Below are 27,674 nucleotides of genomic sequence, written 5' to 3' on the forward strand. Positions count from 1 at the left end.
CTCATTCAAAAATCCCGCAAGGGGGCACTTGCACCCCTTGAGGTATAAAATAACGTTTGCACTATCTCTGTTGCGTTTTGAGCTCTCAATAATCCCAGGGGGTGTGGCCCATAAAAACGTATAGAGATCTCAATGTTGTATTTGTCCCATTTTAGCGCGTGTGAGCACAAAGGCAGCGCCATTGAAGTAATCAACATTTTAAGTAGTCCATTTTCTTCTTCTACTACTTTTATAAAATGGTAAACAAACTGAAGGTGCATACTGCCACCTGGAGTGTGTTGTTTGAACAGGTATATTGTCAAGGTTGGCGATTTACTGCCATCTGCAATTATGGAATTCAGCTTTTGCTCATAAGTATAATGCATTGGCTAACCTGGATGGAATTATGTGATCCTTCATTAACACATAGGAAGTCTCAGCCAGTTGCCTACTTCAAAATGGTGAAAGTCCTCGATGGCGCTGCCCATGCTACAATGAGTTTTGGGAAACTAGAGTCCTCTATAAATCTCTATGGTGTCGCCCTGTATGTTCTGTACGTCTGTACGTACTTCACGTAGTTGAGAAAAGCTTTGCGTCAGTGTTGAAGCAGAGAGACCGGGATCCCAGCGGCACGCTGCCGCTACATGAAACGACTGGAGTCTCAGCAGTGAAAACCATTGTTTTCTCCTCTTTTCTTTCATTAGACTTTCATAAACGGTGACGCGATGCACTAGATCATGTAGGATAAATCATWTAAAACATTTTTTTTTTTACTTTACTGGATGTAACTGTGAACCAAATTCGTCCTGCGGCGTTACATTGATATTCTTATTTTGTGACATATTCAAGTGCGAACTTTCTGAAAACTATTGCGAGATAAGTCATCAGTCAAATAACATTTTAAGCCCTCGACGAAGAGACTATTTTAGGCCTGTGACAGAATCATCATGAGGTGAGTAATTGATAAAAGTCTTGATTTTAAAAAAGCATTAAAGGATGCAACATGATGCCAAAATCTAAGTAAATTCACACAGCTAACTTTTAGTGAAGCTATATGTCCAACGTTTCTATTCGGAAGCGATAAAATGCAGGTTATTCGTTTGGTTATTTGGTGGTTTGTCTTGCACAAATGGTTTTATATTCTGCATGTACAGCAAATTGTAGTGCAGCAATGTCGATATGGATGTTGCCTCCTTGCATGTCAAATAGCAAGACATGTAGTGCGCAATTGTCAGTGGTTGCTTATTACAGGGTTTACTGAAAAACAAATGATTTCATACAATGTCACACCTACACACGCCTCCAGAAAMAAACATTTCCCCTAGGGTTGTGTATGCTACGGTCAATAGGTTTTAATTTATTGTCATAATTTTTTATTTTTATTATCTTGGGGATTATCCACGACAATGATAGAATTAATGTGACAAATACATTTAATTATAACATCTCGACAGGGCTATGGGGCGGCAAGTAGCCTAGTGGTTAGCGTTGGGCCAGTAACCGAAAGGTTGCTACATCGAATCCCCGAGCTGACAAGGTAAAAAAAAAACATCTGTCTTTCTGCCCCTGAACTAGGCAGTTAACGCACTGTTCCTAGGCAGTCATTGTAAATAAGAATTTGTTCTTAACAGACTTGACTACTTAAATAAAAAAATATGCAGGTTCATTCCGCAAGGGTTGTGCACTCACTGACTGCTGTGTCTTGAAAGAAACACATGTATTCTCATTGAACGTATTTATACACAATTCAAAACCTGTATTTGGTAAGTATGATTTATATAATTCATAATGTTTTGTTAAAGTCATTCTCCCACCTATGTCACGCTTGATGATGATGCACTCCACTGCACTCATGTGTCCCATGTTGTCTTTGCAGGTTTAATCCTAGGGTACAAAAACAAACATCTCAGATAGTCTTATATAATATTTTGTCTATGCCTGTATTCAAGCAGTGAGAAGTTGTTGATAAAGATACGTGTATTATCTTAAGTGTATAAGTGACATAGCCTTGTGGCTGTTTGTAAAAAAGGGCTCTCATTGTTAGTGCTCTCATCACATTGTACTGGAGGGAGTTGTCTGTGGGCTAGGGAGAGTTCAAATGTCAATACTTGGTCCACAGTCAGAGGGTGACCCACTGGGGTGACCCCTACTCAGATCCATGACTCAACATTGTGTTGGGGGGCCTTCAGAGAAAGTCCTAAATGGGGCCAGCTGCTGGCATCTCTCCAATAGAGCCTCATTTAACAATGGCTCTGGCTGCTCCAAGGAACTAAAACACTGGTGGAATTCTCAAATAATTTTTATCCACATTGGTGATCAGTGATCGCATTACTTATTGGAAATAGTAAATGACAGTAAATGGTGGGTGAAGTGGAAGTAGTATTCTTTGGAAATAGTAAATGACAGTAAATTGTGGATGTAGTATTCTATGGAAATAGTAAATGGTGGAAGTAGTATTCTATGGAAATAGTAAATTACAGTAAATGGTGGGTGAAGTATTCCTTGGAAATAGTAAATGACAGTAAATGGTGGGTGACGTGTTCTATGGAAATAGTAAATGGTGGAAGTAGTATTCTATGGAAATAGTAAATTACAGTAAATGGTGGGTGAAGTATTCCTTGGAAATAGTAAATGACAGTAAATTGTGGAAGTAGTATTCTATGGAAATAGTAAATGACAGTAATTTGTGGAAGTAGTATTCTATGGAAATTGTAAATTGTGGAAGTAGTATTCTATGGAAATAGTAAATGACAGTAAATTGTGGAAGTAGTATTCTATGGAAATGGACAGAATACTACTTCCACTTCACCCACCATTTACTATGTTAACAACTTGCTTGTTTTCTATTTTCTCTTTTTGTTCATTAGTCAACAAACATGAGTGCCAAAAGGGGGGCTAGGCTATTAGATGTGCCTGGTGGGTTTGTCCAATAGGTGTAGGCTGGTGCTTGGGTTTACTGGCTGGCCAAGCTGCTGGCCTGACAAACTCATGGCCATTTGTTGGTGTGTCTCAGGACAGACAGCATGGAGGTTGTCTTTCTCCATTAACTAATCAGGCACTATAAGCCGAAAGACCTGTCAACATAAGACACCTTCACTATGTCAAAGTGATGAATGCTGAACTGTACTTGTTCCTTGTAAATCCCTAACCCATGATGTGCCAAAATTGAGCCACGAGTCTGTTATGCATCCTATGAAGTGAAGCACACTTGACGTTGTATCAGTCCTGCTAGATAATTGAGCATCAGGCGACTTTGCTGTGATGTGTTAAAGTAACAACCCCTGACTGCCTTTTCCTTTTGAGGAGCCTTTTGCAGTCACARTGATGCTGAGAAATAGCAGCCACTGAAATGGCCCCAAGCGTTACTCATTTAAGACAACCACTATCATGTGATTAAAAGACAAAGGCTGGTATTATGAGATTTACTCTATTATTGTTATTAGCCTATGTTATTCGTACACCATGGGTAATATAAACTTTTAGAGGTTGATTTGAGTAATTCTTGCATATTTTATGTTTGGTCACACCAAAAACATTTGTATAAGTGCTGCTGCTATTTAAAAAATAATACTTTTTTCCTGATGACTGCCACAATTATATTCAGCCTCTGGTTTTTAATGGAATGGATTAACCCCCAAAGTCGTAAAACAAATATTTTGATCCAAGTTTTTCTTGAGCCTAATTGTGCTAGTGGCTCATCAGACAGCAGTCAAGAGGGGTGAACAGAGGTGTGTGTGTGTGTGTGTGTGTGTGTGTGTGTGTGTGTGTGTGTGTGTGTGTGTGTGTGTGTGTGTGTGTGTGTCTCCACAGTCAGCTGTGAGTGAGAGGAAAGCCAGGCTTTAATGACAGATAGTCTCTACCAAACAGCAGTAACTGGATCTCATTTCTCATTTGATTGTCATAAGACTGTGGCATGAGTCTTCAGAATAGGATGTAAGAAAGAAGTTATTGTGCTCCAATGATTTCTTTTGAAGTTTTCAGGTTCCATCACCCGCTCGACCCACCACCATCTGCTCTCTGCTTTTTTCATCCCCCTGTCCCTCCCTCTCTCTGGCTATCCATCCCTAATCTCTCATTTCTCATCATTTCACCGAAAAACTGCAAACCAGCCTTTCTATAAGACTTTTTTCTTTTGGCCTCTATCTGACGTCATTGCAGAGGAGTTCCGTCTTTCAATGTGGAAAGACTCAGTTATCTCTGAGCGATTGTTCYTCCAAGGAAAGTGGACCCGGGAGGGAATCACCAGGATTAGGGCTGATTCACAGGAGACAAGTGAATTTGTACTCAAATMATTTAATGTAATGTTTAATCCACTGACTTTATTAAAACATTTTTGGCTGTTGTGTTTCACCCCCACCTTTCGTGTGTGATGCTCAGTTTAAATGGGTATAAGTAAGATGCTCTGTCTTTGTGTGCGTGGACACAGTTTTATCTGGTGACGTATCTCTTGATGGTGAGTTATATCAGGCCGTAGCAGCAGAGCCAAAGGGCTGTCAGTGTGTCCTGATAACTCACTCAACCCCCACCRCACCTCACCCTTTGTGTTCTTCATGCCTTTGCTTTGCCACTTAATTGAGCCAACCCACAAGTAAAATAAGGAAACAGAACTGGCTCCATTGTTAAAGATATGGATGATTTGTCTTGCCTTGTCTCTCTGACATGAATCACTCCTCTACACATGGTGGAGCTCTGTGAAGAGGGCCTTGTGACTTACTGCCGCAGTACAGGGAGACTGGAGGAGGCCAAAGTGACAGGCTCAGTGAGGAATTTTTTGTTTTTGTCTAGTTTTATTGGACTTTTTTTTTCTTCTCTTTCTCGCTCTTCTGTCCTGGAGTAGAGCGTTGTGTTGTATGCTGACAGGGTGACGCTCTCCTCCATTAGAATGACTGGCCTCTCAGTACCACAGGATCAATCGGCTGTACCTCAACGCCTGCATACCAAACAACCAGTGTCAACTCCCCAGTGTCAAGTCACCCTTTTGTAATTATGCTTTTAACATTGTATTCAGTTTTCATGGAACAGGAAGCGGACAACTTTTTTTTTAAGCCTCCTATATTTGGTCAAATGACACAGGATTACTATAATGGCTTCCTTTTATTATGAGGGCAGCATTATTTATAAAGTGAACAATGCTGCTTTTGCTAACAGTCCATTTTTAAATGCTGCTCTAAAGCCCTGGTGGAAATAGGTTATGTTAAGCTCTGTTATAACTTCCTGTCGTCTCTCTCTTTAAAACAGGAATGTTATTTTAACCTCCTGAGGTATTATTCCAAGTTTTCCAACCTTTGCTTTGGTATGACKTTACAAATTATATCAGTTACCATTTATTACGGTCTATAAAACATTGACTGCATTTTTTGAAATTACATATTAGTGTGTTTACCTGAAACAGGATTCGGCCTACAGTTTTACCATTTGTCCCTATGGAGCGAAACCATGTGCCCTGCCCCCTGCTGTGGGGGTTGAGTGTTTGGGCCAGGTGGCAAGGGGATAAAACCCTTACATATGCCCAGCCCACTGTCTCTTTCTCTCACACATACCACTAACACTCACTCTCCTTTCTCACTCTCTGGCGATGGAATAGTTGCCTGCAAGGTAAACTTGGCATCTATAACAGGGGCCAAAGATCAGCACCTTTGAGAGGTGTGGATGTAGAGAGTTTTGATTGACAGGTCTTGTATGTGTACGGTAGAGGTCTTCTCTGGTCCAACCTGAGGACAATCGGATCCGGACCCAATTTATTTATGTAAAAAGGGGGACTCCGGACCTGTACCCTAACCCGATTGGACCCAAGGTGAAAAAATAATAATTCAGACAAGTTGCTCTACTGGTTAACGAATAGGTCTTTTTATATGTTGGCAAGGCATTCAGTAAGTCAATAAATTCACCTTATTGGAGCAATGTTTACCACTAACACCTGTTAGTTGTAAAGTCCTAAGATGAAATATCAGAGTTTTATAAAGAAATTCTTAGTGCTGTCTCTGCCTTTGGCCCAATGTGGTTTTCACCCCCCTCCTGTTGTCCTTGGGATCAGTTACCCTGGGGTCTTGTGTGTGTCTTGAATATACCAAACATTAAAAACACCTTCCTAATATTGAGTTGTACCCCCTTTTGTCCTCAGAACAGCCTCAATTAGTCGGGCCATGGACTTTACAAGGTGTGGAAAGCGTTCCACAGGGATGCTGGTCCATGTTGTTGACATGCTTCCCATACTTGTGTCAAGTTGGCTGGATGTCCTTTGGGTGGTGGACCATTCTTGATACACACTGGGAAACTGTTGAGTGTGAAACCCAGCAGCGTTGCAATTCTTGACACAAACCGGTGCACCTGGAACTTACTACCATACCCCGTTCAAAGGCACTTAAATATGTTGTCTTGCCCATTCACCCTCTGAATGGCACACACACAATCCATGTCTCAATTGTCTCAAAGTTAAAGAATGATTCTTTAACCTGTTTCCTCCCCTTCATCTACACAGATTTTGAAGTGAATTTAAGAAGTGACATCAATAAGGGATCATAGTTTTCACCTGGTAAGTCTGTCATGGAAAGAGCAGATGTTCCTAATGTTTTGTACACTCAGTGTATTTGACCTAATTGTTTTTTGGACATGGTCATTCCCATTCTCTCTGGTCAGTGCGTGATTACGACAGGGCAGTGCTGGGTGACCAGCTGCATATGGCGGCTGCTCAGTCATGTGTGCGTGACGCACTCGTGGGATCCTCAACAAGCATGATTTCCTGTGGCAGGTCGTAGATGTGCATCTCTCTGCATGCTCTCCTCAGTCCATTCCCATCCGTCCACCATCTTAACTCTGACTGCGGATTATGAGCAACATGACTCATAAGTCTCCGATTGATATCAATTCATGTTTTATTGATCTGAATAAGAAATGTCTGGGGAAGAGCACGTTAGAGGGGGCCTACACTGTCTTCCCACCCCATACATCAGTGAGTTGACACAGAGCAGTCTGTATGGCTCACTGACACAGACAGGCCTTCATCCCATAGCGTGACGGTGCACCTGCCACACAGCAGTGCCACTCTGGAACCGATGTGCCAGGCCTGGACAATGGGATTACCTTGCTCTGATCTGTTTTCTAAAATCAGGGTGGGTCTCTAGGGAGATTGACTGGTGATCACTGGAACGTGACCGGAAGCTGTAGTAAAAGCAGACCTACAGAGACTTCTACAGTGCTGGCTAAAGGGATTAATATTGCTCCCTCGCTGCCCCTGCACTGCTAACATGGTGAACCCTTAGCTAACAGGTCACTGTCCACTACAGATGCGTGAAATGAACACCCGACCGGCTCACCAGATCCATGAGAGCGTCAAAGTATTGTTAGCCTCCTGTAGATCCTTTGAAACCTGGTGTTTTGAGAAGCAGAACTCTCTTTCTACTGATGGAGACTGTAAAACAAGTTGGTCGTCCTTGCTGCAGTAGCGGTCTCTGGAAATCTTTCAATACAACTGGAGCTGCCAGCCGAGCGCTGACTGGTGTGTGTGTTTTTTAAATCCAGCTCTTGCAAGCTATTCACCCTGTTACTGCTGCTGCATGCTACTGTAGCGTAGGCAGCCAGCCTGTGTTATTGAGTGTGGCAGTCTCTCTCTCAATTATCCTCCTACAGTCTCTTGCTCTACAGCTTGGGTAGAAACCCCTGTCAGTTAGCTCTTGAGCACGTGACCTCTGTTTCCAGTGCCAACTATACCCCATAGGGCTAGAATCACTGCAGTGCCCATGCATCTGGAGCTGTGCACTCTGCTAGGATTGTGTGTGTCATGTTAGCCATCACTTTACATACTCTGCTTAATATCCGGTGGTGCTAAGTTCTGGGTGCTTGGACACAGTACTGTCTTTTCACCCTGCTCTCTTTTGCTTCTTGTAGAACACTTGAAGCCCATTTAGGAGCCGAACGCATCAGCAGCACAGCAGTGAGCCTTGCTGCATGGCCCTGTCACTATATATGGAGACATTTAGATGCAAAGTTGTCATTTGTGAGAAGCTTAGGGCCAGTATGGGTAGAGGGCGGATGTAGCTGTGCTTGTATGGAGGAGGACACGGATGATTATGCAGACCCACCAGAACACACTGGAAATGTCATGATTTTTAGCTATCGCTCTCTCTTTGCTCACAATTTATGAATTCTCAGTGTTGTGGCATACATCAGAAATGGTCCTGCCTAAAGGACAAATTTGTTGAGAACAGCGAGAGCAGGGTGCATCGATCCACGCATACAGATGAGACAGACCGGCAGTTTAGCTCTGTAATGCAGCCTTGCTTTGTTCGGCCTCGTATGCCTGTGTGCAGTCTTCCATGCTGAGCGCATTGAATAGTTAACGCAGAATACTTTTCCACATAGAAGGTGTTGCCCAGGCAACACAAAATGCAGGGAAATCTAAATTCTGTTCGCCTCCGAAAAAGTCGAGTCTTAAAGGAAGAGCGAGGTGGTGAAAAGCTTCCAAGGTTATGGTGGAGGTGAAGGCATTGAGTTAGGAACCCCACAATGCCCTAGATAATAAACTAACCCGTACAAACATCTTTCCTTTGTTTGTGTGACAATGAATGTAACACTGAAAGAGAATAATTTGACACATGAACTCCCCTGACTGAGAACACGCTCCTTTGTTTCCTGACCGCTCGGCGCAAGATTGAGAAAAGAAACGCATTACTTATAGGGGAAAGAGAACTAGCGAAGTACAAGCAGATCTTCTGAAAGGGCCTCTTTTTAGCAAAGCGTGAACTGCCTGAAAAGCTCAACTAATTAGTGTGCGTTGGTGGGAGAAAAGCTGTGGGGGCAGAGCCAAGACACCCCCGCCAGAGTTTAACCTCTCTTCTATGTAGGGGTGGAGATTCCAGGAAACGCTAGAGCTTTCTAATGACCTATTATCAAAACCAAGCACGCATCAGGCCCCTATTGTGGAGAGCAAGTATGCTTTTGACTAATATTTTGTGGTTTAAATATGTGACTCACCACCTGGATTTGGTCATATGTAGCAAAATTTGAAAATGTGTTTTTTACATTGGATAAAAGTAAAGATTCAAAGCTACAAAATGGTATCATACACTGCATTTTTGAAGAACAATGGGAAAGTAATTATCCTTTTTAAAGTTGATCAACTTGTAAACCCACTTTTGAGAAAATGGCCTTTGAATGTTTTGGTATCTAGTGAAGAGCTCTGCTTTGTCTACTCTACACCCATTCAGCATTGTTCACACCCTCTTAAGCTTTAGCCCCACCTATCTCGTTTCGCTCTCGGAGCGTTCAGTGCACACTTGACGCTCTGGACAATTTTGTTTACCTCCAACATGAAAACAGCCTAACCAGTTCTGCAATTTCATTGTTTTCTATTTTCTATTTTATTTTGTGTTATCCAATTTGGTTATTAGTCTTGTCTCATCGCTGCAACTCCCTTACGGACTCGAGAGGTGAAGGTCGAGAGCCGTGCGTCCTCAAACACAACCCAGCCAAYCCGCACTGCTTCTTGACACAATGTCCGCTTAACAAGGAAGACAGCCGGACCTATGTGTCAGAGGAAACACCTACACCTGGCGACTGTGTCAGCGTCACCCGGCCTGCCACAGCAGTTGCTAGTGCGCGATGGGACAAGAACATTTCTGCCGGCCAAACCCTCCCCTAACTCGGACGACGCTGGGCCAATTGTGTGCCGCCCCATGGGTCTCCTGGTTGTGGCTGGCTGCGACCAGAGCCTGGACTCGAACCAGGATCTCTAGTGGCACAGCTAGCACTGCGATGCAGTGCCTTAGACCACTGCGCCACTCGGAAGGCCTCATTATGCTTTTTTGCCTACCTTTCCTGACACCGGCCATATTCAACAGGTGTTGTACACTTTTTAGCTTAAGACAGGTAGGTAGATGGCTAGCTAGCTAGGTAAACAATGAACCTAGCCAGATAAATAACGTGTAAGATCACACACGTCACGTAACGTTAGCTAATGAGCCAGCCAGCTAGTTAAACAACAATAAACATAGTGCCAAATCATGTCTACTACCCTGCATGAATCTGCTGGGAGCGAACCAACCAGGTTTAATGTTAGCTAGCTAAAATTAGGCTCTAACTAGCAAGCAAACGGTTCTGGGATATGAATAATAACGTCATACACGTGTCGTTAGCTAGGGAGCTAGCTAACAGTACACATTAGCTTGAAAGTAATCTGCTTTCTGTCAAAATTAGAATTGTGTAATATCTGAAATATAGCTAGCTAGACTATGTTATCCGCCGTATACATCATCCTGCATGATGAACGCATCTCCCTGTCATGGACGCCATGCCACGGTTGCTCCTAGTTTGAAGATGTAATCCGGAGACGGGTGTTTTCTCCATTACTTTAGTTATCGTACTCTAATTCCACTCGATCCTCCAGAAAGTGGCGAGCAACACTTGTGCAGCTCCACCACACGATCATTTTTAATAAAAATAAAAAAAAACTACGTTCCACAGGGTTACCAACACAGACCGACCAGCTCAAATAGACAGAAGCCTGCTATATGGCATACCAATCCAAACTTCTCTCTCGGCATGTCCAGCCCACTCATTATCTCAGCCAATCATGGCTAGTGGGAAGGTTGCTGGCTTTTTCTGTGGCTTAACCAAGTCTCGTAATTTTAAAACTTTTATTTACAGATGGCATACAAGTTTGTTATTAAGGCACATGAAAGTTCACGTTCCAGGCATTTCGGCCCAAAAACGCATTTGTATTTACAAAAAAATGTTAAAAACGTTCAAATGGCTCTCCTGTGAAGTTGTGACTTGTGACATACGCCTAGTTTCCTGAAACGGGTCACATATATACGTTTTAGTTTAGCTATGTCATAGTATGACAGTATGATGGATTGTTTAGAGACTTTTAGCCAACACTTCCATAGATGTCGTTTAAGAGCCGGAGCAGTCGGTATCACTGTCGTACTAACTACTGTAGCTATGAGGAGAGGCACTCGACCGGCGTTTGACTAAAACCAAACTCACACCACCTGACCTTTGTACAGCAGTGGACCTTCTTACCCACACCGCACCTTCTGTCCCTCTGTTAGTGTCTGTTAAAATGTGACAAGATTTTTCAGTCCTTTGGCCAAGTGTCCATGTGATTAGATCCTTGCCTTGCTAAGAGGCTGTGTCAGTGTGTGTGATCTGACACTGTTAGCGCTAAGGGACAGCGAGAGAGCCATGTGAAGCCCCACAGGAAATCACTAATCACTACTGGGTCAGGATAATCAAAGGGAAACACAGTCCTACTGCCACATTACACACTCCTAACATACTGCCACACTACTGCTGCTCTACATGGAGGATGTAATAAAGCTAGTAAACATTCAGGTCCAATACAAAGTTCTCCTTGTATGAATATTCGGTTTCATGTTATCTACATTCAGAGACCTGCTCAGCCCTTTCTATATCCAGTACTTAAGTGCATATCCAACATACAACTTGGCTGAATGAATGATCAATAATGTTGTCACAAAGCTTAATGACGGCCTCTCAGTGCAACGGGGGGGGGGGGTGTCAGTGAAAGTGTGTGACACGTCGTCCTACTAGCCCACAGCAGTTTACACTCCTGATTCTCTGACCCTTTAGCAGTGACGGTTGTAGCTTGTATGGCTCCATGGACGAGGCCCCCCCCCCCCACAAAAACTGATTCTGCACTGTCTTTTATTTCAGACATTTGGAACAACACAAATAATCACAGCATTTAAGAAATAAAAATATATACAAAAATAAGACCCATAAAAATCAAAAAGTAACAAAGACATAGAAATGCATTGTAGTATATAAATGCAAATGAAAGTGAATCGAATTATTACGTTTTGCTAACAACAACACACAAACACTAATTGCACAAATCCTATCATACACCAAATAGAATTTCATTGAATAGTTAACGCGGATACTTTTCACATAGATAGGGGTTGGGTCCACATAGAAGGGGTTGCCCAGCGAACACAAAATGAAGGCAAATCAAATTCTGTCGCTTACGAAAAGTCGAGTCTTAAAGGAAGAGCGAGGTGGTGAAAAGCTTCCAAGGTTATGGTGGAAGGTGAAGGCATTGAGTTAAGAAACCCACAATGCCTAGATAATAAACTAACACACACAAATAAACATAAATGCACAAATCTATATACACACAACTAGAATAACAACACTTAAAAAAGAGAGAACCTGTGTATTAAACATTGCACTTCAAACAAAACACACAAACTAAATTGCACAACTGGCCATCTAAACCTGACTTTCTGCCTTCCTTGAGGCAAAGTCATCAATTACATCATCATAAGAAATCTGCCCAGCAATTGCATGGTTAATACTGATGACAGCAAGGCCACTAAGGTGTTCCTGTGATGTGGTGGACTCAGGTAGGATTTGATGAGCTTCAGCTTTGAAAAGCTCCTCTCTGCTACGGTCACTAGAGGAAGTAAGACAAATTTTGAGAGCAGTCCAAATTTGGATACAGTTCTGAAGAGCTCCCTTTCCTGTATAAATAAGCAGCTCAAGCAGGGTCATGTCTTTCATGGCAAGTTCTTCAGTTCCTGTGCAAGCTCTTTGCCATCCAAGTCTGAGTGTTTTTATAGTGCAGTGTCACACTAAGGCCTCACCACCTTGTTCTGTCAGCTCCTCATTAGAGAGACGTTTGGAAGGTTGACAACACTCCAACTTCTCTCTCACATTTCCAATGTGGAACATCTTTCTGAAGGGCCGAGGTTGCAGCATCAACAACGACATTGAAAATGTCACCTCCAGCTTCTTCAGTGCAATCACTCAAAGGCTCATCAAATGATGTATGAAAAGTGCCGCTTTGTGGACCTCAGCCTTTGTTGTAGAACGGCCTCTACATTCATACCCTCGCAAATATCCTTGGCTGACGTTTGTGCAGTCATAAAGCCTGTTGCCCTGTAGTTGCTGAGACCTCTGTCTTTCTGAGAAGACTGACTGCAACATCCACATGCATGCTGGGAGACTGCATCAGCTTGATCACATGTTGGATCTGCCTCAAGATGTCATACCACACCACTGTACAGATGCTGAAGCYGMATGATCCCACRTCCTCTGACAAGGACTGGGCCTCAATCTTTATCACAGGGTCTTTGGTTTGATCCCTCKCCTCAATCAGTGCCTCTCTCACCGCTGCTGTCTGATACCTCAGTGGCTCGACACTCTTGACTTTACTCTCCCACCTTGTCTCYGTCCACATCTTCAAAGTGATGTCCACATGTTTTTTTRKYGYWMSSCCKWRSSRMMMMMGYYGSRMYYYAKKAYGMMMWKKYMTTMMMMWAYYWMSCKAAYMWAKRCTGMSYRKMKSASAACTTTTYGRYGCAMCAGCCACAACCAGGTTCAATGTGTGAGCCCCACATGGCACAAATAGAGCTCTTGGATTCATTTCCAGGAGTCTGGTCTGGACACCTTTTTGTTTTTGCCTCATGTGAGCCATTATGGACACATTTATAAGACTGTCCTCTGCAGTTCTCAAAAGGAATGTTTAGCTCCTCTAATCTTTTGAGAATCAGGGATGCCAAATGTTGGCCCGTGGACTCCTCTGCCTCCAGAAACCCCATAAAATGTTCCTTTGTGGGGCTCCTCCTTCAGTGACAATTCTAATCACACTGTTCAGTGTGGCTGACATCTGAGGTGCAATCTAGAATGATAGAGAATCATTTTGCCAGCTTGATGTCACTCACCATTATTGAAGTGACCTTGCTGCTCAAAAAATCAATGAGTTTATTCTGTATTTGGTGGCCAAGGTAGCTGGTGGTGTGACTCGAGGTCRCCTTTTGGACACGGTTAAGGTGCTCTTTCATGACTGGATCAAATTGTGCCATCAGTTCAACCTCTGAGGAAATMTCCATTTGACGGAGAGTACAGTGTGTCTGAGTGTCTCTTTAGTGCCAGATTTCTAATTGCCAGAGACGGCACAATAGCAGTCAGACGTGTCAACACCTCTGTCCATCTTATCCTCTCAGCCACCATAAGTGCCATTTTATACTGATCAATTGTTTCCCCTTTTTTGATACTCATTGCCAGTTCTTTCCATGTTTTCATGCAGTTTTGGTMTTCTGGACTGCTGTCGTGTGAAGTCAGCAAAGAACTTGCATGTTTCCAGTCTGTCAGTCCTGAGTTTTCTAAATAAATGTTCTTCTTAAAGTTTGCAGCAGAAGAGGCTGTTTCTTTCAGAATACACCAACCAACTTTTTAGGGATTTTTTTCATCACTCACCAAGGTCTTCCTGAAATACTGGTGGAGGCAACTTCTTCCATCACTCTCATTCCTCTGGAGAACACAGTTAGGTGGTACCTCACTTGGTCCTCTGCAAACTGAAGGCCTGTCAGCAGGGTCTGTAGACAGTGGTTCATCCTCAGCAGCAGGATTTGGTGGGGATGCTGCTACAGGCATTTCTAATGGAGAGCACATGGGCATTAGTTTACACACGTTATTCACATTATTTACAGTGGTGGAACATCCCACAAACATACCCAGTAATAATACAATCAGCATTGTTACCTACAAAATGGAAACTTAAAACTTTACAAAAGGAAGATTGTTTGTTATGCAGGGATGCGCACATTAACACATGTGCGTGTACACAAACACACCTGAAGTATCCTGCTGGGGAGAAGTGGAAGCAAATCGATCTTCATCCTCATCCTCAGGCTCAGACAACATTTGTGAAGAAGCCTGTGTGGCTGAGGAGGTAGATGGCTTCTCTTCCTGGCCTGTGTGGCTGAGGAGGTAGATGGCTTCTCTTCCTGGCCTGTGTGGCTGACGAGGTAGATGGCTTCTCTTCCTGGCCAGTGTGGCTGAGGAGGTAGATGGCTTCTCTCCCTGGCCTGTGTGGCTGACGAGGTAGATGGCTTCTCTTCCTGGCCAGTGTGGCTGAGGAGGTAGATGGCTTCTCATCCTGGCCAGTGCCAGAGGGTGCTCCAAAATATTTCACAAGTGCCCCTGAATCTGCATTGGAATACAGTATATGAGTCTGACACCCTAAATCCATTTGTTGCACAATTAAATATACATGTTATTATGCACAATTTATCAAACTTTCAGAATAGGTACCAAATGAACCATACAACCTCCTTGGCTAATTCTAGGCATAAGACCCCCCCCCAAAAGACGCAATATATCACTAAAGATACAAGATATCAGCATAATATATACGTCTTAAGTTAACCTACAGCATTGGAAATTCCCCTTACTGAGCTCAGGACCTAGTCAATACAATCACACAAAACCTTTATGATGTCACCTCAATGAAAGTCAACCAAATCAATGGTGTGCTAGTTAGGTTGTAATCGTTTTGCTGCAGGTTACACACATTATCATGATGAAACTGTGTGAAATTACATCCAATGTTATGTAAGTTAGTTGGACAGAAAATGGAATATTATCGCCCTATGTGTAATAGCATAGCTAGCAACAGACTAACAAACATAAGTGTTATACTAGCCTACTTCATTACATGCATAATATTATACTCATAAAGAGATGACATAGATGCATACCTTTTATCTTTTGAGCGTTTCTCCTCTTTCCTCTTTTTCCTAAACTGGGCACCTGATGGCTTAGACCTTTTCTTATCCATTTGTGTTGATTTGGCACTCGAGCATCAATACATTACCCATCCCCCAACACTGTCAACCAAGAGTCAAAACTAAACCAATTCACCTTGGTGGTGTGCAGACAGGTTTTATATTATTCTTAACGATTTCGCAACAAACCAGAAAAAAATGCAACTGTCGAACTCCATATTCACACTATTGTGAATGAATTGTGGTTTATTTGGTAGCATTTCGTAGTGACTGATTTGACTAATTGCATTAGCGCTGTACAAAGCTAGAGGTGTGCTATTTGATAGATTCCCCTGCTCCCCCTACCTCGGGCTTCCAGTAGGGAGACCTGAGGTCAACCTACCCCCGCCCCCCTCCCCATCTTGTACTTCTGAATGGGAGACCATCCCAGGCAGTAGCCTGCCTAGCTCACAAACTAAACGGTGACATATCATTGACGTGACGTGCAAATGAGCGATAGAAAACCGATTGCGTAAATGTCACCATTACAAAACATTTTGTGCAGGCGCCCCCGGCAAGATGCCGCCCTGGGCGGTTGCCCATGTCGACCTAAATCCTCCACTTCCCTTTTAGGCTCTGACATTCTAAACCGCTCATGGCGACAAACCGCTCATGGGGACAAGCCGCTGGTCTGGCTGTGACTGTCCTCGTATGATTCAGCTGTCTGTGGAAAATACTGTCAGAATATTCCCAAGATGGCATGATCTAATTGCCTAAAGGCGTTCCAATCGTACCCTACCCTTCTTCCATGGTATATGAAACAAATTACCCAAGAGGCCTTGCTTCAAAGTTTGAACAGACAAACAATGTGTTGGTTCTGTATATTGCTACTTTGACAGGTGCAAATCACTGTTGTTCATCTGTGTATAGGAAGTAGTAGCATAATATTTTCTTGAGGTCTGGATGTAGGAGTGTGAGGCCAAGGCGGGGGTGAATGTTTCAGAGCTGCCATTTACTGGGCTGTGAATGTTGACCCTTTGACCTCAACTGTTCTGGAAAGGCTTTCACTGAGCCGAGTTGGACCACAGAAAGGAGCACGAAATTCGACTTGCAATTGAAGCGCTCACTAAGAAAAGTGAAGCGAGGGAAAAAAGAAGTGCCACCCCCCTCTGACTGTGAAAGGCAGTGCTATTTGAACCGCTCTAATGGATTTCAGTCTTTGTGTGCTAATCTAAATCCAGACTTTTCTCACTGACTGATTGTTTTAGAGCTGGGGCTCCACTTGGCTTTGACGGCACTCCATAGCTGCTCATTTTGTTTTGGATGGATAATATGCCCAAGGCCTCCCACTGAACAGTGAGCACCAGCCCATGTAGCACAGTAGAGAGGAAGCTGTCAAAAGCAGTCTTACAGAAACCATGATCTAAAATGGAGCTGATTTTGAAAGTCTCAATTGTAGGCTGTGTTTTCATGCCTGTATCTGACTCACTGTCTGCCACCCAGCTGCTTCTAAAAAACATTTGGCTCATCACCTGTCGCTAGGCTACGCACGCACACACGCAGTTGTTTGTTTGTAGGTTTAAGTGTTTTACTTAATTTCTCTGGCACTGGTTCTTGGTCTGTGTCTAATCCCACTAGTGAACATTAGACTGATTAACCCTTAAGACGGGCCAGGAGAGAAAGGACTAGAGCTGAACCAAGACATTCATCCAATGATACAATGTTAAATATCACCCCCGTGCTCTACTACCTTTCTCTTACAATAACCATGGCTTTATCAGTTCACTGGAAGTGAGTAAGTCTGTGTATTTTGGGGTCTTCTGTTGTGCCACAGTTCAAGAGCCACTGAAAAATATGAAGAGGAGTATAGTACTGCTTTCACATAGGATTCACGTTATGTTGCCTGTAAAAACAATTGGGAAATGATCAGCCCCCTTTCTAKCTCTTTCTTGTCGGCATTACCGTTTTTTTTATCGCCATTGCTTTAGCCGGCAAGGAGCAAGACATTCAGCTTTGACCCCGTTGTTGAGACAGTTGTCATGTGACAGCAAGTTGTTCTAAATTCCTCTTATTTCCTTTTATTTCTTGACTTTCACAACAGTAAGTTAGCAGCTCACCGTACTTGTAAATAATTACCCTATAATCTGTTAATTTTCCCGTTAGGGTGAATAAAAAGTTGGCTACAGTTAAACTCAATCTTGTGTTCTGGTAATTACAGTGCGTTCGGAAAGTATTCAGACCCCTTGACTTGTTCCACATTTTGTTGCGTCACAGCCTTATTATAAAATGTATTAAATAGTTTTTTCCCCCCTCATCAATCTACACACAATACCCCATAATGACAAAGCTAAAACAGGTTTTTAGAAATTTTAGCAAATTTATCAAAAATCTAAAACTGAAATATCAGACCTTTTTACTCTGTACTTTGTTGAAGTGCCTTTGCCAGCGATTACAGCCTCAAGTCTTCTTGGGCATGATGCTACAAGCTTGCCACACTTGTATTTGGGAAGTTTCTCCTGTTTTTCTGGATTCTCTCCAGAGATGTTCGTTCGGGTTCAAGTCCGCGCTCTGGATGGGCCACTCAAGGACAGTCGGAGGCTTGTCCCAAAGCCACTCCTGCATTGTTTTGGCTGTGCGCTTAGGGTCGATGTCCTGTTGGAAGGTGAACCTTCGCCCCAGTCTGAGGTCCTGAGTGCTCTGGAGCAGGTTTTCATCAAGGATCTCTGTACTTTGCTCCGMTCATCTTTCCCTTGATCCTGGCTAGTGTTAAAGTACCTGCCGCTGAAAAACATCCCACAGCATGATACTGCCACCACCATGCTTCACTGTAGGGATGGTATTGGCCAGGTGATGAGCTGTGTGTCTCCACAAAGGAACTCTGGAGTGTGAGACTTGAGAGGCTCACGTAGGTGAATGGATCAGAACATATAACAGAGGGGAATCTTTAGTCATATTTTCTGATTCTACACAACATCTATTGTATATAATGACCATCGCGTCGGAGTGACCATCGGGTTCTTGGTCACCTCCCTGACCAAGGCCCTTCTCCCCTGATTGCTCAGTTTGGCTGGGTGCCCAGCTCTAGAAATAGTCTTGGTGGTTCCAAACTTCTATTTTGAGAATGATGGGAGGCCACTGTCTTCTTGGGTACCTTCAATGCTGCAGAAAGTATTTTGCACCCTTACACGGAACCCAAACCGGCTGCGCGCATGCGCCATCGTGCATACATTTATTTTGCCCCCCCCCACACCAAACGCGATCACGACACGCAGGTTAAAATATCAAAACAAACTCAACCAATGACATTAATGTGGGGACAGGTCGAAAAGCATTAAACATGTACGGCAAGCTAGCTAGCTTGCACTTGCTAGCTAATGTTAATTTGTCCTATTTAGCTAGCTTGCTGTTGCTAGCTAATTTGTCCTGGGATATAAACATTGAGTTGTTATTTTACCTGAAATGCACAAGGACCTCTACTCCGACAATTAATCCACACATAAAACGGACAACCGAATTGTTTCTAGTCATCTCTCCTCCTTCCAGGCTTGTTCATCTTTGAACTTATATGGTGATCYCATCTAAACTTTCATTGTATTACCACGACAACCGGCAACAAAGTTCGTCTTTCAATCACCCACGTGGGTATAACCAATGAGGAGATGGTATGTGGGTACCTGCTTCTATAAACCAATGAGGAGATGACTTTCAGCGCGAAAGAAATAGGAACGACTTCTATTTTAGCCCTTGGCGTCGTAGATGCTCGCGAGCAGTGTGGGTGCAATAATTGAATAACATGGATTTCTAAATTTATTTTGCGACGCTCGCGCACGTGACGTGTCCGGTCTGGTCAGCATGTTACCCAGATCTGTGCTTCTTTTCTGCAGATCCTCTCAAGCTCTGTCATGTTGCATGGAGAGCGTCACTGCACAGCTATTTTCAGGTCTCTCGAGATGTTCGATCGCGTTCAAGTCCGGGCTCTGGCTGGGCCACTCAAGAACATTCAGAGACGTGTACCGAAGCCACTCCTGCGTTGTCTTGGCTGTGTGATTAGGGTCGTTGTCCTGTTGTAAGGTGAACCTTTGCCCCAGTCTGAGGTCCTGAGCACTCTGGAGCAGGTTTTCATCAAGGATCTCTCTGCACTTTGCTCAGTTCATCTTTCCCTCGATCCTGACTAGTCTCCCATCTCCCTGGTGCCAGGTTTCCTCCAGAAGTGAGGCTAGGCATTCAGGTCAAAGAGTTCAAACTTGGTTTCATCAGACCAGAGAAACTTGTTCCTCGTGGTCTGAGTCATTTAGATGCCTTTTGGCAAACTCCTAGCGTGCTGTCATGTGCCTTTTAATGAAGAGTGGCTTCCGTCTGGCCAGTCTATCATAAAGGCCTGATTTGGTGGAGTGCTGCAGAGATGGTTGTCCTTCTGGAAGGTTCTCCCATCTCCACAGATGAACTCTGGAGCTCTGTCAGAGTGACCATCAGGTTCTTGGTCACCTCCCCATGAAGTTCCTTCTCCCCCGATTGCTCAGTTCCACCGGGCTGCCAGCTCAACGAAGAGTCTTGGTGGTTCTAAACTTCTTCCATTTAAGAATGATGGAGGCCACTGTGGTCTTGGGGACCTTCAATGGTGCAGACATTTTTGGTACCTTTCCCCAGATCTGTGCCTCAACACAATCCTGTCTCTGAGCTCTACGGACAAATCCTTTGACATCATGCACTGTCAACTGTGGGACCTTATATAGACTGGTGTGTGCCTTTCCAAGTCATGTCCAGTCAATAGAGTTTACCACAGGTGGACTACAATCAAGTTGTAGAAACATTTCAAGGATGATCAATGGAAACAGGATGCACCTGAGCTAAATTGAGTCTCATAGCAAAGGGTCTGAATACTTATATAAATAAGGTATTTCTGTTTTATTTTTAAATTTGCAAACATTTCTAAAAACCTGTTTTCGCTTTGTCATTATGGGCTATTGTGTGTAGATTGAGGAATGTTTTATTTAATCAATTTTAGAAATAAGGCTGTAACAAAATGAAAAAAGTGAAGGGGTCTAAATACTTTCTGAGTACGCTGTATATGAGCTGGTAGCCAGCTCAATAACTAACGTTAAGTTTAGCTAGCAACAAACCAAAGCATTGTCAAAGTTGCTTTTAGTTGCCTGGCTTGKTAGGTTTTTTTGTGCATAAAATAGAGCTGGTAACATTGCATGCAGCATAGCTGGTCCAAATAGCAGACTGCCATTTTGTTTATAATTTTTCATAATGACAAGTACGGAGTTTGATTTCGGAGAACAGTAGAATATTCATGATTTAATGGTGCCAAAGCCGGTAAGATGAAAGGGGACGTTTTGTACTGGTGGGACTTTTAAACATGTCACAGCAATCATGACTAGTTTGGCGTAAATTAAAGTACAGGCTTTGTTGGCTGAAACACCTTTCAGATATAAAGAAACGTTTGCGGCTTGCTAAAGTTGGCGGCAAAACGTCTTGGTTTGATTTCTTGTGTGGCCATCTACAGTGCAAGTCAGTCTCCAATTCAATTATTCTTAAATTCTAAACACAGTATGCTAATTCTGTCCCAATGCAAGGGCATAATCTCTATCAAATAGTGCTCTGCAATTATCCGAAGTTGTTTATTCCTGGGTTATTAAACAACAAATTGACCTTCGTTGGTTCAATTACTTGAAAAAAAAATTAGGGATTCAACGAGGCGTTACTCTAGAGAAATAAAAACAAGCACGAGAGAAATCAAACTGTATACAACCTAGTAATAAAAAATAAAAATAAATATTCAACCTAGTTCACCACAGAAACAATGAATGAACTACAATGCCCATAATCCATTGCGTGTGCGCTGCCTGCCATGTTCTTCCCGGCCCTGAACAGATGGATATACGGAGACGGTATTAGAAWGGAATGTATACAACACAACGACAAGAGTGATAGACTGTTCGTGTGGTAGCTCTACCCGATTGATAGTTGGACTTGGTATTTAGCAGTCTTGAAAGTATGCCCTATCTACTTTGAAGAACTGAAATAGTAATTTTTGTCAGACAGCTCTGCTGCATTGGCAGCTGCTAGCCTAGCTAAATAGGATGACCCGTTGGGAAGCACAGAGATGTTGGATGGCTGGCTGGCTGCTAGTGCCTGAGCAGAGATGAGATTATGACTAAGGAATGAAAGTAATCAAATTAAACAGTAATACGACAATGTTTTTTTTGTTGATGTTTTGGCAATGAAAGTTCTCTATTGAGGTGGCAGGTAGCCTAGTGGTTAGAGTGTTGGACTAGTCACCGAAAGGTTGCAAGATCGAATCCCCGAGCTGACAAGGTAAAAAGCTGTCGTTCTGCCCCTGAACAAGGCAGTTAACCCACTGTTCCTATCCTGTGATTGAAAATAAGAATTTGTTCTTAACTGACTTGCCTAGTTAAATAAAGGTGTAAAGAAAAAAAAATGGCTTTGGAATTTCGATTTAAAAAGCTCAAATAATTTTAAGATAAGAATTTCAGTGTACATTCAAATATATATWTTTTTTTACAGACCTGAATCCAAACAGACTTCAGAATGGACTAATCCCTCCACTACTATTTAATCATTTACAGGGAATTATTCATGTGATTTTATATGGCCAGCCATATCTCCATCAGAAGCCATACTGTGGGGCCTTCTGTGGTCCAGTCAATCAGCGGACACAGATCGGACGTCATCTCAATTATATTTATCATACATCAGCACACATCAGTGAGCTGTGAGCACCCAGGGACACCCGTGGGAGTGCTCCATACTGGCCTGATGGATGTTGTGTGTCTCGGTCTCTGTGTATCTCTGTTGGTCTCTTTGTGTGTATGGGCCTGCCTGCCTGGATACTGGCATTTAGCAGCAGCAGATGTCACTAGTGAAAAATGGAAAGACATAAGAGGGGGGATGGTATCTGGTGCTGCCTGCTTATGTGGCAGGCCATGCAGGAGCCATGGGCAGGATATAATCACTACTGAGGCATGCAACTTTCACTGGTCTTTGATTTATCACAGCGCTGGTCTTTGGTGTGTGAGCCTGAAATGGAATGAACTCATCGGGACCACAGAGGTGTTTTTCCTCCCCCAGTAAATTACCTCCGACAGACAACCTGATGGATGGACAGAGCAGTGTTATCTAGCCTGTCATTTKTGCATTATTGCAGAATAAGGATATGTCTGTCTTTCTCCCGCTGTCTCCATCTGTCTTATGTTCGCTTTGTTCTCTTCCTCCTTTCAACCCCTGCCTCTCTCCCCCTTTTTCCACTCTCTTCTCCGGTCTTTGAAACCCCCAGGAAGCCTTGGTTGTGCTGGTAGACGTGTGGCTAGTTGAGGCCAGGGCAGTGGGGGAGTTGGGCTGGGAGTCGTGTAGCTACCTGAGGCCAGGGCAGTCCATGGGCAGGGTTTCTGAACAGGTGGCTCCTATGTTTGCCCATCTGTCCATGGTAACAGCAGTTTCCCCATGGCTACTTTTCCACCTCCCTGCCTTGTTTTCATGTTGCCAGGTTCCCGGAGCCAAGATTTCCAATCTCTTTCTGTAGTAGTAGGTTAGGGAGACCCAGGGGAGCTGAACACAGTCCGTTGGACTTTAAGAGAACACACCTGTCACCTCAGTAACAGTAGTGTCCTTGTTCTCTGTGTGTGAGGTGTGTTTTGTTTCAGGGGTGGGGTGACTCATAGCTGCTAAGACTCGGGACCAGATCTTGATATTCTCGTTTCTCTTTTCATTAGAGAATGTTCTCATTAATATTGATCTATTAATTTACTGCAACTGGTCCATGAAGGGTATGCGAAAATACCCAAATTCTTAAAGGGGAAGTTGAACTAAAATCCAAAATMTCCTAAGTAATTCCTTACATTAAAACCACACTGAAGAATAATATAAATGCAACATGTAAAGTGTTGGGCCCATGTTTCATGAGCTGAAATAAAAAATCCCCAAAAGGTTCCATACGCACAATTATTTCMCTCATTTTGTGCACAAATTTGTTTACATCCCTGTTAGTGAGCATTTCTCTTTTGCCAAGACAATCCATCCACCTGACAGGTGTGGCATATCAAGAAGCTGACTAAACAGCATGATTATTACACAGGTGCAGCTTGTGCTGGGGACAATAAAAGGCCACTTTTTAAAATGTGCGGTTTTGTCACACAACACAATGCCACAGATGTCTCACAGATTAACGAAAATACAAATGCAATATGCAACAATTTCAATGATTTTACTGAGTTAAAGTTCATATAAGGAAATCAGCCAATTTAAATAAATTAGGCCCTAATCTATGGATTTCACAATACTGGGGAGGGACGCAGCCATGGGTGGGCCTGGGAGGGCATAGGCCCATCCACTGGGMAGTCAGGCCCAGCCAATCAGAATTAGTATTTCCCCACAAAAGGGTGTTATTAAACATATATAAATATTCCTCAGTTTCATCAGCTGTCCGGGTGGCTGGTCTGACGATTCCGCAGGTGAAGAAGCCGGATGCGGAGGTCCTGGGCTGGCGTGTTTACKKGTGGTCTGCGGTTGTGAGCCTGGTTGGACGTACTGCCAAATTCTCTAAAACGACGTTGGAGTCGGCTTATGGTAGAGAAATTGACATTCAATTATTTGGGAACAGCTCTGGTGGNCTGGTTGGACGTACTGCCAAATTCTCTAAAACGACGTTGGAGTCGGCTTATGGTAGAGAAATTGACATTCAATTATTTGGGAACAGCTCTGGTGGGCATTCCTGCAGTCAGCATGCCAATTGCACTCTCCCTCAACTTGAGACATCTGTGGCATTATGTTGTGACAAAACTGCACCATTTTAGTGGCCTTTTATTGTCCCCAGTACAAGGTGTATCTGTGTAATGATCATGCTGTTTAATCAGCTTCTTGATATGCCACACCTGTCAGGAGAAATGCTCGTTAACAGGGATGTAAACAAATTTGTGTGCAACATTTGAGAGAAATAAGCTTTTGTGCGTATGGAACATTTCTGGGATCTTTTATTTTTTTGTCTGAGTTTTGTTCCCATTATTTCCGATTTATCTATTTTGTAGTCAACGCCAATGAAGTGCTTACTACACACACATTTGCTGTAGGAGTGTTTACATCGTATTTCTTGTTTTTATCGCTACTAGCCATCTTCTACATCTGTCTAGTTTTCAATGGAAAACTGGAATATTTTGTTGCCTTGAATATATTTCTTATATAAAGTGCAGCAAGGGACCGAACACCAGTTTGGTCTTGCTGCAAACACTTTGGATTTCCACTTTTCAGAACTAACTTTAGGCTACCTGTGATAAATCTTTCAATGTTTGCGCCATAAAACTCCCATCTGTGACGTCAAGCTCCAAATAAGGGCATATAAGTAACAGTTGACCCACGAGCGCACATGCACAGTTACACATATCCACTGTTGTTGCAGTCGGCCACATAAAATAATATAATTAATCACTCGTTTTAGGTGCAAAGTACACATTTCCTGACTCAAAACCTCATTCTCATTCCTGACTCAAGCTCATTCTGCCATACATTTTCAATGACGCAAATGTTTTCAAAATGTACGTGTTTCTTAATCGCTCCTAGACTGACAGCAGAGCTAGCAGCGAGAGAGAGCTAGCAGCGAGAGAGAGCTAGCAGCGAGAGAGAGCTAGCAGTGCACAAAGAAACCAGTTCTAGAGTGGGGGGGAAGGCTAACTTCACCTAACTATACTGAACAAAAATATAATCGCAACATGCAACAATTTCAAAGATTTTACTGAGTCACAGTTCATATAAGGAAATCAGTCAATTGAAATAAATTCATTAGCCCTAATCTATGGATTTCACATGACTGGGAATACAGATATGCATCTGTTTTGTCACAGATACCTTTAAAAAAAAATGGGCCTACAATGGGCCTCGATCTCGTCATGGTATTTCTGTGCATTAAAATTGCCATCGATAAAATGCAATTTTGTTCGTTGTCCGTAGCTTTATACCTGCCCATACCATAACCCCACTGCCACAATGGGGCACTCTGTTCACAATGTTGACATCGGCAAACAGCTCGCCCACATGAAGTCATACACGTGGTCTGCGGTTGTGAGGCCGGCTGGACGTACTGCCAAATTCTCTAAAACAACGTTGGAGGCGGCTTATAGTAGAGAAATGAACATTGAATTCTCTGGCAACTGCTCTGGTGGACATTCCTGCAGTCAGCATGCACGCTCCTTCAAAACTTGAGACATTTGTTACATTGGGCTGTGTGAAAACTGCACATTTTAGTGGCCTTTTCTTGTCCCCAGCTCAAGGTGCACCTGTGTAATGATCATGCTGTTTAAGCAGCTTCTGAATATGCCACACCTGTCAGGTGGATAGATTATCTTGGCAAAAGAGAAATGCACACTAACAGGGATATAAATACATTTGTTAAATATGCTTTTTTTTGCATATGGAACATTTCTGGGATCTTTTATTTCAGCTCATGAAACATGGAACGAACACTTTTTTCATGTTGCGTTTATATTTTTAAGTATAGATTCAATGTATGGAATCACCTGGGAAATGTAGGATTTTAGGTAAACCTCCCCTTTAATGCTTTAAGTCTGTTTKATCCATGTTAGTTGATGGCAAGGCTGGTGCTGCTCTGTAGTGTTTCCAGTCTCTGATGGCGGAGTCAGCAGGCTTGGGGAAGAAGGGAAATTACTGGACTAATTGGTGTCACCGGCACTGGGTTTTCCCACACTGCAGGCCAAGCTGTTATCCTGCAACAAAGACTTTCCCTATTTCCTTAGCATCCAGAAGTACTCAAGTGTAGCCCCAATTGTGGATTTTCTCTCACTCAACGCAACTTTTTGTGCTTTTTCATTTGTACTATAAAACATTTTAATATGGTTGTTGAACAGCCTTAATGTAATATAAGTGCCTTAAGTGAAGTACATTTGATCAGGTCTTAAAGAAGCTGCTTTGACTCTGACAGGTTAGCATAAGTCATCTTGCCATAGGCGTCAGCTGTTCCCTGGCTATTGCTCTCCCTCATTCCTTCCTCTCTCACGGCCACAACAACAGGTGGGCCTCAGCCTGCTTCTTCAATACAAAGACGTCCATGGCCATTCTGATGTTCATCAACCTGTTAAACACTCGCCAAGCTTTTCAGTAGGATTTCAGGCTGCTGTAGTGCGATTATGGGATGCAGGACTGCAGTATCTTACGAGGATTTATATTGCATGCCAAACATATTCTCTCCTACCAACACAACCAAATGTATCTGCTGTGTAGGTCAGTTCTGAACTGCCTCCAACACACACACCACACCTCCTCAGTGACGTTGACAACAGGCCTGAGAGAATATCTGAGCTCAGTAAGAATATTAACACACAGCCTTCTCACTCTTCATGTTGTCCGCCTGCTGAAAAGGCATCCAGAGGGTTCTCATGGCACACGGCCAGCCTTGAGTGAATGTAAAGAATTCCCCTKTTCTTTCCCTCTTCTCCCTGTCCGTCTTTTCTCTAGTCTTGCATGGAAATTATACCCAACACAAAAGAGCAGCTTACCCAACAGCCAAGCTCAAAGCAAGGCTTAATTTACAAAAAAATGCAATGGGATGTGCTAGGAGTGGAGGAGAGAAGATGAAAAGGGGGTGGTGGTCCCATCAACTCATGCAGTAAGCAGAAATGTCATTTGATCTAAATGGCATGGGAGGAATGGTGCTGGATGTTTCTCTTGTTGATATTGTAGTGTTATTCAGCTTCATTGCAGGCTCCCTTAAAAGCATATGTACACAGTGGAGCTGCTGGCCCCTGGACATTTCATAAGTCACTGTGGCTCTGTATTAGATCGTTAGACTCGTTCTCTTCCTCGTGCAGAGGAATGCTTATTGCTGCCTTAAGATTTAGTGAGAACGGACCCATGTTAGTCTCCGGGTCACTTCTCTGATTTGTATTGCTCGGAGGACTCTTCTTTTCTGGTGGACTTGTTCAGCTTTAGCGGTCTTCTGGTCTACGGGAGGATTCTCAGGCTCAAGTGTTTGGCAAACCTTAGGCACGGGCTGTAGTAGTTTTTTAAAAGCTTTACAGTTAGTTCCACTTTAGTCCTACACAATGCATCATTCACTTAAGTCATATTTTAAGTGTGAGGTAAACAAAGCAAAGTACAAATAGGTTACATACTCAGTCCAAAGTGATACTATATCTAGGTATATTCTTGAGATGAAGA

General features: G+C 43.1%; 1 protein-coding gene across 2 annotated transcripts in view; it reads left to right on the top strand.

The window, feature by feature from the left end:
* Positions 1-562: 562 nt before the first annotated feature.
* enah (ENAH actin regulator) overlaps positions 563-27,674 on the top strand; it is a 150,566-nt gene continuing 123,454 nt past the window's right edge. For both annotated transcript variants that reach the window (XM_070435952.1, XM_023973838.2), the window contains exon 1: positions 563-931. In XM_070435952.1, coding sequence (XP_070292053.1) covers positions 927-931 — 5 coding nt within the window. In that variant the 5' untranslated portion in view covers positions 563-926. The remainder of the gene's footprint in view (positions 932-27,674) is intronic.

This window comes from Salvelinus sp. IW2-2015, linkage group LG28 (assembly GCF_002910315.2).
Source record: "Salvelinus sp. IW2-2015 linkage group LG28, ASM291031v2, whole genome shotgun sequence".
NCBI classification, from domain to species: Eukaryota; Metazoa; Chordata; class Actinopteri; order Salmoniformes; family Salmonidae; genus Salvelinus; species Salvelinus sp. IW2-2015.